Below are 12,375 nucleotides of genomic sequence, written 5' to 3'. Positions count from 1 at the left end.
AAAAAGAACTTAGGAACTGAGATACGTCTCAAGTGAAAGGCTGATTATTTAAGTCTTTAATGGACAAGTTTTACAGTGAGGGGAAATAAACCATACTAAAATCTCTACCTCATTCAGTTCAAGAAGTGATCCTACAAGCATGCCCCCCTGCCCTCATTCTTGCCCCAAACAGCCTTTGCTATTCTTTTTAAGTTAATTCAAGCAGGGAAGTAGCATTTGGTAGAATGAAGCGTGATTTCAATAGTACAGGAATTACCATATGTGGAATAGTGGGTAAGGGAGTAGGGTTCCATGTGGTCGACGTGCTTGTTTTTGCTTGCCAGTTGGTTCCACCAGTAAGTTTCTTCTCTGTAGGCTGGGTCCACTGCATATCCGATCTAAAATGAAACTGTGGTATTAGTTTTCACAGAGAGTCAACAGCTAGAGTAACAACATAATGGAAAACCAAAACACGCCTTAATACACGTACACAGCTGAATTCTATGGGTGGAAGAAACACTCAGGATTTCAGTAACTGCTTATATATCTCTGTCCCAGTAAGCGTGAAGTTTGGGGCTTCTGTTTTGTGTTAGAAGTAAACTATCATTACTGCACTGTACAGCATAACCATTAACCAGAGGTTTATGTAACTGAGATATTTTATGGTGTTTCATAAAAATACATAAATAAAAACACAGCAATTGCAAAACTAACTAAAGTGAAATACTTCAAAAGTTAAGGTTGACCATGTTATGGTGACCAACCACAAACTCACTGATTCGATGCTGTACTTGGTAGCAGATTGCTTTCAAGAGTTGGGGCTCTTGCCATGTTAGCACTGGTAAACTGTGCCAGAGACTACCAAATAGTCATGTAAGAATATAATAAGTACATATATGCACTTACTTTTTGGATGGAGTTCCTCCAAAGCCAAGATCTGGGGGGAAAAGAGAAACAGAAAATCCCTAAGTATTTGTATTTTGGGAGAAAAAAGCTTGATTTGTTTTCAGTAACAAATGGGAAAGTTAAATTTAAAAGCTTCACGCTTACTTCCCACTAGATTAGCAAGTGAAGAATCGAGGTCATTTGCCAAAATTTTTCCGCTTTGCTGGTTGGCTGAAGTGGCTCTTTGACTTTGTGGTGGTACTGTGGGTTGCAATACATCATCTAGAAAGTTAAAAGCTAAACAAAGAACATAAAAGCAACTGTTAACAAAACAGTTACATGGCATTTAATAAAAGACATCGATAAGCCAGAGAGGTGTTTTCTTTATAGAACACTAAGTAGTTTGAGTATTTTTATGTAGAGGTTCAACGTGCTTGAAGTGTTTAAGGCTTAGACAGAAGCATAGTTTAACCTCTTATTTTTTTTTATGGAATACTATATTGTAGCTACTAATCTAGTAGAATCTTTAATTTTACTTCAGCAGTAATTGATGGTATTTTTAAATTAAGAGGAATCTCCCCTAAAACTGAAGAAAGAAGGTTGTTAAAGATAGTTTCAAAGTGTTCTTGTAATACACTATAGCAGTAATTTCATGATACTGCTAGTATCTGGAATGTACACAAGAGTTCCTTTGCTGTGTGTTCATAAGGACTTTGAATATATAGCAAAATAGCACCAAGAGAAAGATCGCAACTCAGCTATTCTTCAAGCAACATACACACAACTAGTTTTGCATTTTTATAAGTACCAACGCCTCTCAATGAAGTTAGATGGAACTCATTACCATGTGTCAAGAGAAAACACTGAAGTCATAAGCACTGAAAACAAATTAACATAAACTTACCCATTAAGAGATATCCAGTGGGCCACGTTCAAAGTTCATTCCCCCAAAAGAGAGGAAACCATTATTACACAATATATGAGGTTAGTTAAAACTAATTTTAAAGTAAATAACTACAATTTAACTGATTGCCTGTTATCTTATCAGTCCTATAATCAGCTTGCAAATGTATTAAGTTATTAAATTTTGAATTGCGATAGCAATTAAGCTAAATTGTTAAGCAACAGTTGCCTGTAGGGTGCAAACTAGTCATAAGCTAGTTTTTACCACTTGCAGTCCTGTACTCTGGCGCTGTAGATTTTCCTCCAAAAACAGCATCAAAGTCCACATTAATTGTTGAAGAGGTGGTACTTGGAGGAGCTGAATGAAGAGAAAAACCTGAAAAAAAGGTTTAGAGTAGTCAAATACATCCATGGAGTAATACCACTCATTACAGTGAAACCAGAAAGTTTAAAAAGAAAAAAAATCAAATTACCATCAATAGTCAGAGGATGATACACAGAAGCATATGTAGGTTTATGACCACTAAAGTCATCTTCATAAAAAGAGAGAAGAAAGAAAGATCAGTTTGAGAGAAAAAGGAAGAGGGGACCCACAAATTAAAGTCTGCAGTTAAAAATTAAGAATTTTTAGTAATAAAAAAGGATTTTTTTATTTAGCAAATTTGAAAAGCTCAGGTAACTCCTGCCTTCCTCATTACAAAAGAGTAAGGAGGTTGCAGTTTGAAAGAAATCAGTAAAAATTCCAGCAACACTGCAAGTCTTAGGATGTCTACATTGGGCAAGCTGAACAAAATAATGAGTTTCAAGTGTAGAAATAAAACTTCAAGGAAACATCATTTACTACATCTGGAATTAATGCACCATTTTCACTTGTTAATAAAAAGTGAAGATTGGTCCAAACCACAAAATGATTACATGGCCCAGTTTATTAGCATTATCATCTCCAGTTGCAAAGAAATTACATGGGTTTTGTTTAGTTGTTTTTTTACCACTAAACAGTTCCACTGTTTGTTTGGAGGAAAAAGTAGAATTGATGAAAGGGGTGGCAGATTTTACAGCTTCTTCAACTGGCTTCATGTCAAAGACGTCCAGATGAGGTGGAGAACCAACACAACCATTTGAGGACGAGAAAGGACCTTTCAGATACAGAAGTGAAGGAAAGAATAGAGAGTACAAATAATGGAAAAGAAAAACAGACTGAAGTGATTGCATATAAGAATCTCTAGACAAAGTCAAGGTGTAAATATTCCACCTAGTGATCAGCCCATTAAAGATACAAATTCTTAGTTTCAGATAAAAATTCTAACAGCTCTCTTTTTTTAGGGAAAATAATTCTACTATTGCCATTGGGTGGGAGGAGTAGAATGACAGAACATCTGTCAGTCAAAAAAGTTAGATACTACATTTTTGGCTTCAAGAATTTACCTTTTAAATAGCACATAAGGGTATCAATTCCACCTATTAAAACACCAACAATTACATTGGTGTCACCTTTGCCTTCTTTCAGCATTTAAGACATTTCTTTGACATCTATCCTGATTATTCTTCGGAGGGATGGATGAGGGTACAGAGAATGCTGTACCCAAGAAACCAGGAACAGCAGCTTTGTTATAAGGACTTTGAAGTCACCAACACCTTTTAAATGAAAAGTATATTAAATATCACTTAATGGAATGGAAATACTAGTCCAGCATCTTTTCAGTTACATCTGCTTAGTTTATATTTCCCAGCATTTTTAAACTTTTATTTTTAGTTACATTTCTTCTACCTGTCCCCTTTATTGAATAGCTCCTTCATTCCAACTACTGCACATTAACACTACTGCTACATGTTAAAATTAAGTAACTTTTCTATAACAGTTTGCCAGAGCTTTCAGATGATTTACTGAATATTCTGTCAAGGATAGAAATGCTTGGATGCAAAGTAATTAAGGGTTAAGATGTAGATTCAATTAAGTATGAATCTGTATTTCATTCTTGTGTTCTAAGAATTCACCCATCGTTTAGACAGTCAAATCATTGTATCAGCTCACCTCCCCAAGCACTGCTTGCCGATGTTGATATAGCTGGAGTACTCTGCACAGTTGGAACAAATGCAGGCTGAAGATCAAAAAGATCACTAGAAAGGTTGGGCATGCTGAATAAGAAAAGAGTGAGAGAAACATGAAGGTATGTAATAGGCATTGTATTCTTGTGTTATACGAACACTTCTACCAATCTCACTTTCTATTGTTCACTAGTAGCCCATTAATAATAGTAGTACAAAACAAGACTAGTAATTAAGCATTTCTTAACTGATTGATAGCAAAATCCCTGTGAATACACCAGGAAAGCATCACCAAAGGTTATTCTTGAGAAGTACTTGAGAAGTAACTAGGATCAATGTTTTGCAGTTGATTGTGGAGCTACAGGCCAATGCAGTAATTTCTGCTTGCTTCAGAAAACAAAGTATCTCTCACCTATTTGTTGTGGGTGCTGGTACTGCAAAGAGGTCAACAGCTACAGTGGTATTCACACTTTTTCCTGATAAGGTGCTTGGGGATGCTGAGGTGGAAGTGGAATTTGATACTACAGAAATCTCTCTTAATCGCTGCTCCTGAAAGATGAGATACACAGTTTGTATTTTAGTTTTATGAATTTATTAACCCTTCCTGAAGGTCCTGAAGAACTTTTCCAAGAAGAAATTTTAATGATGATCTCAATCATCTTTCTGTTTTCAGGACTTTACAGAAGAATAACTGTTTTACTTATTGAAATTAGAGATAAGAGTATTTGTTTTAACAAACCCTTTAAAAGTCAAGGTGGTACTTGGGATTTTAAATAATTTTTTTTTTAAACTACCTGTAACTGCCTAGAAGTAAAACTACACATTCTAGGCTCCCTTCATGGTCACCCAGAGAAACAGGTCAACGGACCTTTGTTCAGGAAGACTCATCTCTCTCTCTGCTGTTAGGATGTCTTCATAGTTCAGTTCAGATGTTATGAAGTCAGACTGACAATGTGCATACTAACAATAACCATGTGGTGTTGCTCTTAAACTAGCAAAATAAAAATCTAGTTTACATTGTTAATTTTAGGTTTATATCCCTCATTACTTCTAGATATGCCCACTGCATTTATACAGCACAGGTCAAAGCACAGGTGTATGTTTTACACTGCTTACATTCCTCAAGTGAAACATTGAGTGAGCTTGCAAGCTTCCCTCAAATGAAAATTTGTATCAACTGATTTAATTATTCTGTTATAGCAGCTACAAGTCCTATTATCGTAGAAGGGAGACAGTGAAGAGGGGATACATCTGATGCAGCTCCTGAAAAACAAAAACAAACAACCCCAACCAAAAAAACAAACAACATCACAATACTTGCTGAGATTCAAGTGAAGCAGTTCAGCAGCAGGCAGCAAGGCACACTAAGATTGTAGTCTAATAGCAAAAAACCTGCTTCACATTGATTTGAAAAATATGCCTTACACCAAGTGAGGAAAGTGGAGAATCTTCAACAGACCTCTATAACTCCAGAGATGAAACTCAACTCTGCATTACCAAAATTTACTTTCATGCTCCAAATAGTTTTAAAGCTCTCATAATGTAGTCTCCAGATGACATGAGCAGAGTTGCTTCATCATTCAGGTATGTCTAGAGATATTAAAGCAAGACAAGAAAAATTCCCAACTGCCCCACTTGTGTGTGTCTGGGACATGACAGAACTACAGATTTAGCTTTCAGCAAGAGAAGCATGTTGCCTTGTTCAAGATTTTATACTGCATATGTTCTCAGGAAACAGTGTTATAAACAGGTTAAAAGGACCTGAAGGATCAGGATTCAGGCCTTGAGAGGGATGTTACTAAGAGAACTACTCGCCAAGTACCAATGAGCAAAGGAAAGTGCATTAAGGAACCAAGAGAGAGAACACTGATTTTCTTTCAGATGTGTTATTATTCAATGTTCATACATTATACCTAAACATGTATGATTTCAAAGAGTTTTCCAAACTAAATTACAGAATTATAAATAAGAGCACTTAAACATGGGCAGAACTATAGCGTATATTCCCACTATGAGCAACATGACGGAAGAATCACACTAAAGCCATATTCCATACATCATGGGGAAAAATAATTCCCTCCTACCAATCAGTCTTACAATAGCAATGCTGTATGTTGAGCTGCTGAGATGTAACCTAGAAATGCTTTATACTCGTTGTGTGAATCTTTGAAATAAGTAACAATCTCTTGTAAGGAAGAATATAAATTATTCATATCAGTGTCTGCTATTCTACCAGGAGTAATCACATTCCTGGTAGAAGGATCACCACAGATTGGCAGCCCTCATGCCTGCATCCTGCAGAATCATTCCTTGGCCTCTCTTAAGATGAGAGTTCCCCCACCATACACTATTTTAAGCGAATCCCGGTTTTCACCTGTGTCCAGTTAAAAAAAAAATCTCAGAAAACAAACTTATAAAAAATATAGTACCTTAAGTGCCTGCAGTCTAGCTTGTTCCTCCTCCAATGCCTGCTGCTTTTCTTTCTCATCCATCCTGCTAAATGACATTCCTGTATTGGCAAGTGTGGAAACAGCACTGGATAGGGCACTAGCTCTAAAAACAGTAATAATTAAAAAAGTTTTATTAAGAAAAACAGTCAGGTATACATCACTTACAGTTTAATCATCAAATGCCTTATCTAGTCGTGTGTCATTCCCCCTCCACTCCCGTCTTTTCCCTTACTCCCTGGTACAGAGAAGCATACACCCCCATAATGAAGGAGTTTGGTGAAAAAACAGCATGAGTACACAGGATTACTCCCTCAAGTTTCAGCAGGTAGGAACTGGAAAGTGCAGAACATACCAGCTGTCTTTTTTCTTTAAGGTCATATAGACTAGACTGGAATTCTATTCTGTTCAAGTGGCAGAGGTACAGAAAACTTGTTTGTACGTATTATACATATAACAGTAAACAAAGCACAGAAGTTATCCCCTATATAGTATACTTTTTAGCATACTGTGGTAGTGAATCCTCAGATACTTAAAAAAAAAAAACAAAAACAAAACAAACCTGAGGACCAAGACAGCAACTCAGGAATGTAGCTTACACTGATACATTTATCAATATTTACCAGGCTTCTGGGGTAAAACGCCTGTGCCAATAGAGATCTCTCACTCTTCAGTCAAGTACTGTTCATACATTTTGATACCATTCTTGACAGAAAGAGTAACACAACTCCTGACAGAACAAAGCATCTAAACTAATTTGGCTGTTCTGAGAAGGGACTGAAGAACTTTTATAAGCAGGTTAAGATAAATTCACAGTCTGAGGTAGACAATTGACAATAAATACCATCCTATCTCAGGTAAAAGAGCCTCAAAACCCAAACACCTTAGAAGTCTTATAAGCCAAAGGACTTCAAACAAGTAAAAGCTAAAAAAGAATAATATACAAGGTCTCAGCTCAGTGGTTTATTACAGCATAAAAACAAGTCTGTCAGAGAGACAGGCAGACATACTCAGATTTCAAATGTGACAAAGCTATCAGACTACTACTCACTTCATTTATATTTCTAGGAAGATATATTTGGAAGTGAATAAAACTCAAGGAGAATCCCAAATGGCTGAATCCTGGAAATTCTTACTATGAAGATGACAAATTCTAAGTATAGGCATCGTTGTAATTCATTGGGTGCTCACCTGCTGGCAGCGGAGACTTCTTTTGTTTTCTTTCCCTCCACAGAAGCCAAATGCTGTTCCAGTGCTTCAAGCAAGCTGCTGGGTGCCTAAAGTTAAAGTATTTATAAAACACTGCTTCTAGACGACACATCATTGTTTAGTACACAGATTAGTTTCCTCATCCACTAAAAACAAACAAAACCCCACACATCAATAGTCGTGCCTTTGTGTTTTGCTGCCATCCTGCACACTTGAGTTCTATCTACCCAGTTGTGGTTCTTTAAAAGTAGTGGCACCAGAGAGACATGAAGGATTCCCCAGAGCAGGTCTGCTTCTGTGTACACAAGCTGCATTCTTGGTTTTGGCAACAGTATTTGCTATGTTAAGATTAATCCAATAATCCCAGCTAATTAAGCAGTACTCCCTTAAACTCGCAGTAGTACCAAAATGAAGCCTTTGCATTTTTGATCCCCTTTCCCCCATAACAACAAAAAGCCAACCACTTTCCATTCAAATGTCTACAGTCAAAGGCTTGCATTAGAAACACTTGACTATAGCAGAATGTTAGGTTTGATAAAAAAAAGCAATCGAATTCAACCTGATCCCAACAATACTACTGCAGACTAAGTAAACTATTCAACACATGACTACACAATAAACCAACTCAATTACTCCAAAGCCTTTGGTGGCCTAAAATGTTAAAAACTAGCAACATCACTTCAAGGAAAGTTGTTTTTTGGTGGATTGCACTCAAACTTATCTGTATGAAAAAGCATGTTCTGTAAGTATTTTTTCTAAAACCCTTTAAACAACCCCCTCAACCATAAAACCTAAAACCAAGAAGCCAGTAACTTCTCTGAACTTTCTCATTGCTGCAGACATCCAACAAAACATCAGAGATGAAATTTTGAGTGAACAGATCTTAGCAGTCTCATGTCAGAGAAGATGGCTAGGCTAACACAGACATTATGACTTGAAAAAGGCTGTTATTTTATGACTCAGCCTCTTCTCCCCACCCCAAGACATCTGACAGACTAACATCCATACAGAGGAAAATGGCCCAGTTGCATTCACGAAATACAGTAACAGCTATAAACAGAAAATAAGCAACCTCACTGTGAGACAGGGCACCTACAAATGAAAATATTTTCTTTATAAGGACTGGCAAAAGTGGCGGTAGTGTGAACATTAGAATCAAGGAAGAAAAATGCTTATACAGCACAGTAATAATAAACCTCTAAAGAGATAAAATCATTGTTGTCAGGAACAGCTTAAGGAAACTCTGAAATATGCATATCCCAGAACAGAATGTACACCAGAAATGTAAACAAAGTATTTGGAAAAAAATTAAATACGGCAGACCAGAATAGAAACAAAAGACATGATCCTGTCAGAACTTATTTCAGAAACACAAGTACACTGAAAATTAAATTTTTATCAAAGCCTAGCATTAAGAAATTTTAGCAGATTCTTTTAATGTGGCACTAAATTGATGTACAATTATTCAACTCTTATTAAATGCCATGAAAATTACTATGGAAATGGAATACTTGACAGTGGCACTGGAATTGCCAAAATATACGGGATGCTGACATCTACCACCACAGTTCAGGGAGTTGCCTTTCATGTCTAAGTGCACTTAAAATGAAATAGCTGAGCTATTAGAAAAAAAATGTTGTGAGAGCAGTAGGTATAAAGGGCTTTGCTCACTGAAAGTTTCAAATATAAAGAGCAGCAAAATGAAGTTAAATCCCCTATTCTAAGTGAATCAAAAAAACTCTGCTTTGAAGAGCCTTATAACGACCCAATTAACTGGACAAGTGCACACAAACCCAGTGAAGTATAACTTCAGACTTGAGTATAATTTGATTAGCATAATACAGACCAGCTGAATACTGCAGGACTAATCAAAAGACAGAGTAAGATGCTAAGATCAAGCACCAACAGAAAACATCAAACTACTGTTTTCACTTATTACCTGCTCTTACCCGGCTGGTTACAGTCATATTTCTTTCCTACCACAACAGCCTAGAAGTTCTTAAAGGGATTAATATTAATTGCTAGGAGCAAGCATTAGAGATTTGTACTTTGAAACATGTATGACTTCAGATGGAAATCATACTGTAGGCAGTAATGAACAACACTGACAATGGAAGTTTGTGGTTTAGATTGGATTTCCATATTAAAAAGAGACTGATGAAGTTTAGGCAAATATTCACAGCAGATATATTTTTACATGATTAACCCAAGAAATTTAATTTCATGAAGGTAGCGTAGGATTAGATGTGACTGTTCAAAGTTTACATACTAGATCTCAACTGTTCACACTGACTCCACTTAAACAGCTCGAGTACTCTAGACCTCTAAGGCACTCCAATTTATTGCCTGAGTCTCCTGACACATTGCCAGTTGTTCTACCCATCGGGTTACTCTGTGCTACAGAAAGAATACCAAATACATCTGTCCTGTTGGGTCGGTCCTAGGTTAGAAATACAATGGCCCTATGAACTGAAGGAAGGTACAATCAAAAAGTCTTATTGAGAACTGCAAAGTGCGAGTACTGAGTACGTTTAATCCATGGGAAAAGTCACCATACATATTTCCCATATATAAATACAAAGAAGAGAATACATTCTCGAGATGAATGATTACTATGGCACACACTAACCTTTAAAAAACGCAAAGATGAAAATAATTGGATTAATCAATATGATATGAACACTGACCTGAGTAAGATCTGGAATGTCACCCTGATCAATTCCAACTTGCTGGGTTTACAAAAGAAAAAAAGAAGAAAAAAAAAAATACATTACTACATGCAGTGGCAAGGAAAATAAACAGCCATGCCTGAATGTTACATAGAAACTAACATATTAAAAAAGGATATTCATGACTTTCTGAACTGGTACGAGTTTCACCAGAAACACACCTTAGAAGTCACAAGTGCATTAAATTGCATCTCAAAGCAAACCCAACTTTTCATCCAGCCTAACTTTTTCATGCAGAAAAGCTTACGGGGAGCATTAGAAACACCCACATTGCTTACTGGAACAATTTCTCCATTTTGAGCAGTTACAGTAAAGGAGAACACTGTATACACACTCTGAAATTCAGTTCACACATTTTGTACCATTCATGAAATTTATAACAATCTTCAGAAAGTTTACTATGTTGTCTGGCTAGTAAAAGGATACCCAAGAATCTCACTTCATGTTAATGACCATATACAATCTTTAAAATACCTAATCTGTATAGTACTGCCTTGTATAGTGAAGTTAAGCAAACATTAATCTGTTTGTGAAGTCATTATGAATACAGACTACCGTACCAGTACAGACAGCTAAATTATATCCTTTCCACAGATGCAGATTTATTTACCTCTGCTACTTTGAGGAATTCTGACAATTTGGTCATTCTGGCTAGAAATTTTTTGTAAATATCCAAGCCTTCTTTGCACTGATTCTTCTTCATATCAAAATATCTTTCTGAGGATGCAAATAAAACTCATGTAAGATAACAGCCTCCTCAGCAAAAAGCAGGCACAGTATTATAAAAGTTAATTCAAGACAAGCTTCAGGGAGAGAACAGACAAGAGTAACTCAAAGCTATTCAGATTTTGAAGTTCACATGAATACCTGACACCTTTTGTAACAAGTCAGTCAATAGAAAAACACTGATTTTTCTATTTCAGTACATTAGAGTATAATGCAAAGCTTTATTAAGCATGGATATGAATCACTGCAATTGTTAAATTAGGTATTTAGGGGAATATTTTCAAGTAGTCAGCTTATTAGCTGTCAGTGAGGCAAATTATTTTATCATTTGAAAATATTCCTGGTATATATTCACATTTTTAGACCCTGTATCAATAAGTTTTGATGTTTGTAAATGGGCTCAATATCCAAAAGATATCAGAATGGTGACTGAAGTGGTACATATACTGAACTGACCTACCAAAAGGAGTATCAACCAAATTCCTCACTTTTTTTTTTGGTTTTGCCCTAAATACTTACAGGTATTTCATTGAGTAAGAACTAATGGATTAACAGAACAAACTGATCTGATGTTTTCATTCAGAAATTTGCTTGAATAGTCATTATAAGGCTTTGCTAAAAGCTCACTGCTCTTGAACAAAAAACCCTACATGTCATTTACTAGGCTCATGTAGACTCAGGTACCAGGTAAAAGTGAATAGTTAAGCTATAAAGTATGGGAAACCAGAAGTCAGTCATACTGTGACTATACTAAATACTCAAAATACCAGGTATCTCACTAATACTTTTACAGTCCAATTGCCAAAGGTTATCCACTGCACATTTATGGTATCTTTGTTTTGGTCCTACCCAGTCACCCTCTCATCTCCATTTCTCTTTCAAGATGTACTCTTCGAGGTAGAAGTGTATGTTTAAGCCTATGCTAGTTGCCACTGAAACTAAGACAGGCTTAATTTAATGGTAATAGAGCAGAGAATTTATTAGGAAATTGCAGTCAGAAATTGGCTATATTCTTTAGTTCTCTCAATATCTTTCACAAAAGTTAAAAAGCTAAAAAAAATTCTCACTTACCTAAAAGATTAATAATCCCCTCATTGTATGCTGCAAAAAGTCTAATGGAATCTTTAAAGAGGAGCATAAAGGCAGCATTTATAACACCATTTGTTAATTCATTTGGATTTGCCTGTGTAGAAAGCAATGGGAAAGTAAATTAGTATTTAATAAAATAGTGAAACTCACTTCAAAATGAGAGAGTGTTACCTAACACTGAGCTTAAAGTACTTACATCAAAATCAAGGAGTGCATCAAGCTGGTTCTGTATGATTGGAACAGTTTTCAGAACCTTTTCAGCATTCATCGTTCTCATCACTCCATCTATCCTACAAAGCAGAAGACACATGTTTACAAGTTACCAAGAGTCCTCAGCACATCATGCTGTTTCAACAATACTA

At 36.1% G+C, this 12,375-nt stretch overlaps 1 protein-coding gene across 5 annotated transcripts in view; it reads right to left on the bottom strand.

Annotated features, from left to right (window-relative positions):
- Nucleotides 1–12,375, bottom strand: part of LOC137669837 (phosphatidylinositol-binding clathrin assembly protein-like) — a 31,223-nt gene that overhangs the window by 7,323 nt on the left and 11,525 nt on the right. For 2 of the 5 annotated variants that reach the window (XM_068412164.1, XM_068412166.1), the window contains exons 5-18: nucleotides 12,210–12,303; nucleotides 11,996–12,107; nucleotides 10,809–10,915; nucleotides 10,157–10,198; nucleotides 7,452–7,537; nucleotides 6,243–6,366; nucleotides 4,226–4,362; nucleotides 3,800–3,903; nucleotides 2,757–2,903; nucleotides 2,241–2,300; nucleotides 2,033–2,143; nucleotides 1,030–1,146; nucleotides 886–916; nucleotides 257–377 (exon numbers count right to left, since the gene is read on the bottom strand). In XM_068412164.1, the coding sequence (XP_068268265.1) occupies nucleotides 257–377; nucleotides 886–916; nucleotides 1,030–1,146; nucleotides 2,033–2,143; nucleotides 2,241–2,300; nucleotides 2,757–2,903; nucleotides 3,800–3,903; nucleotides 4,226–4,362; nucleotides 6,243–6,366; nucleotides 7,452–7,537; nucleotides 10,157–10,198; nucleotides 10,809–10,915; nucleotides 11,996–12,107; nucleotides 12,210–12,303 (1,393 nt within the window). The other 3 variants (XM_068412165.1, XM_068412167.1, XM_068412168.1) reach the window with 3 other exon arrangements.

This window comes from Nyctibius grandis, chromosome 13, assembly GCF_013368605.1.
Source record: "Nyctibius grandis isolate bNycGra1 chromosome 13, bNycGra1.pri, whole genome shotgun sequence".
NCBI classification, from domain to species: domain Eukaryota; kingdom Metazoa; phylum Chordata; class Aves; order Nyctibiiformes; family Nyctibiidae; genus Nyctibius; species Nyctibius grandis.
This window is presented reverse-complemented; position numbering and strand designations above follow the sequence as displayed.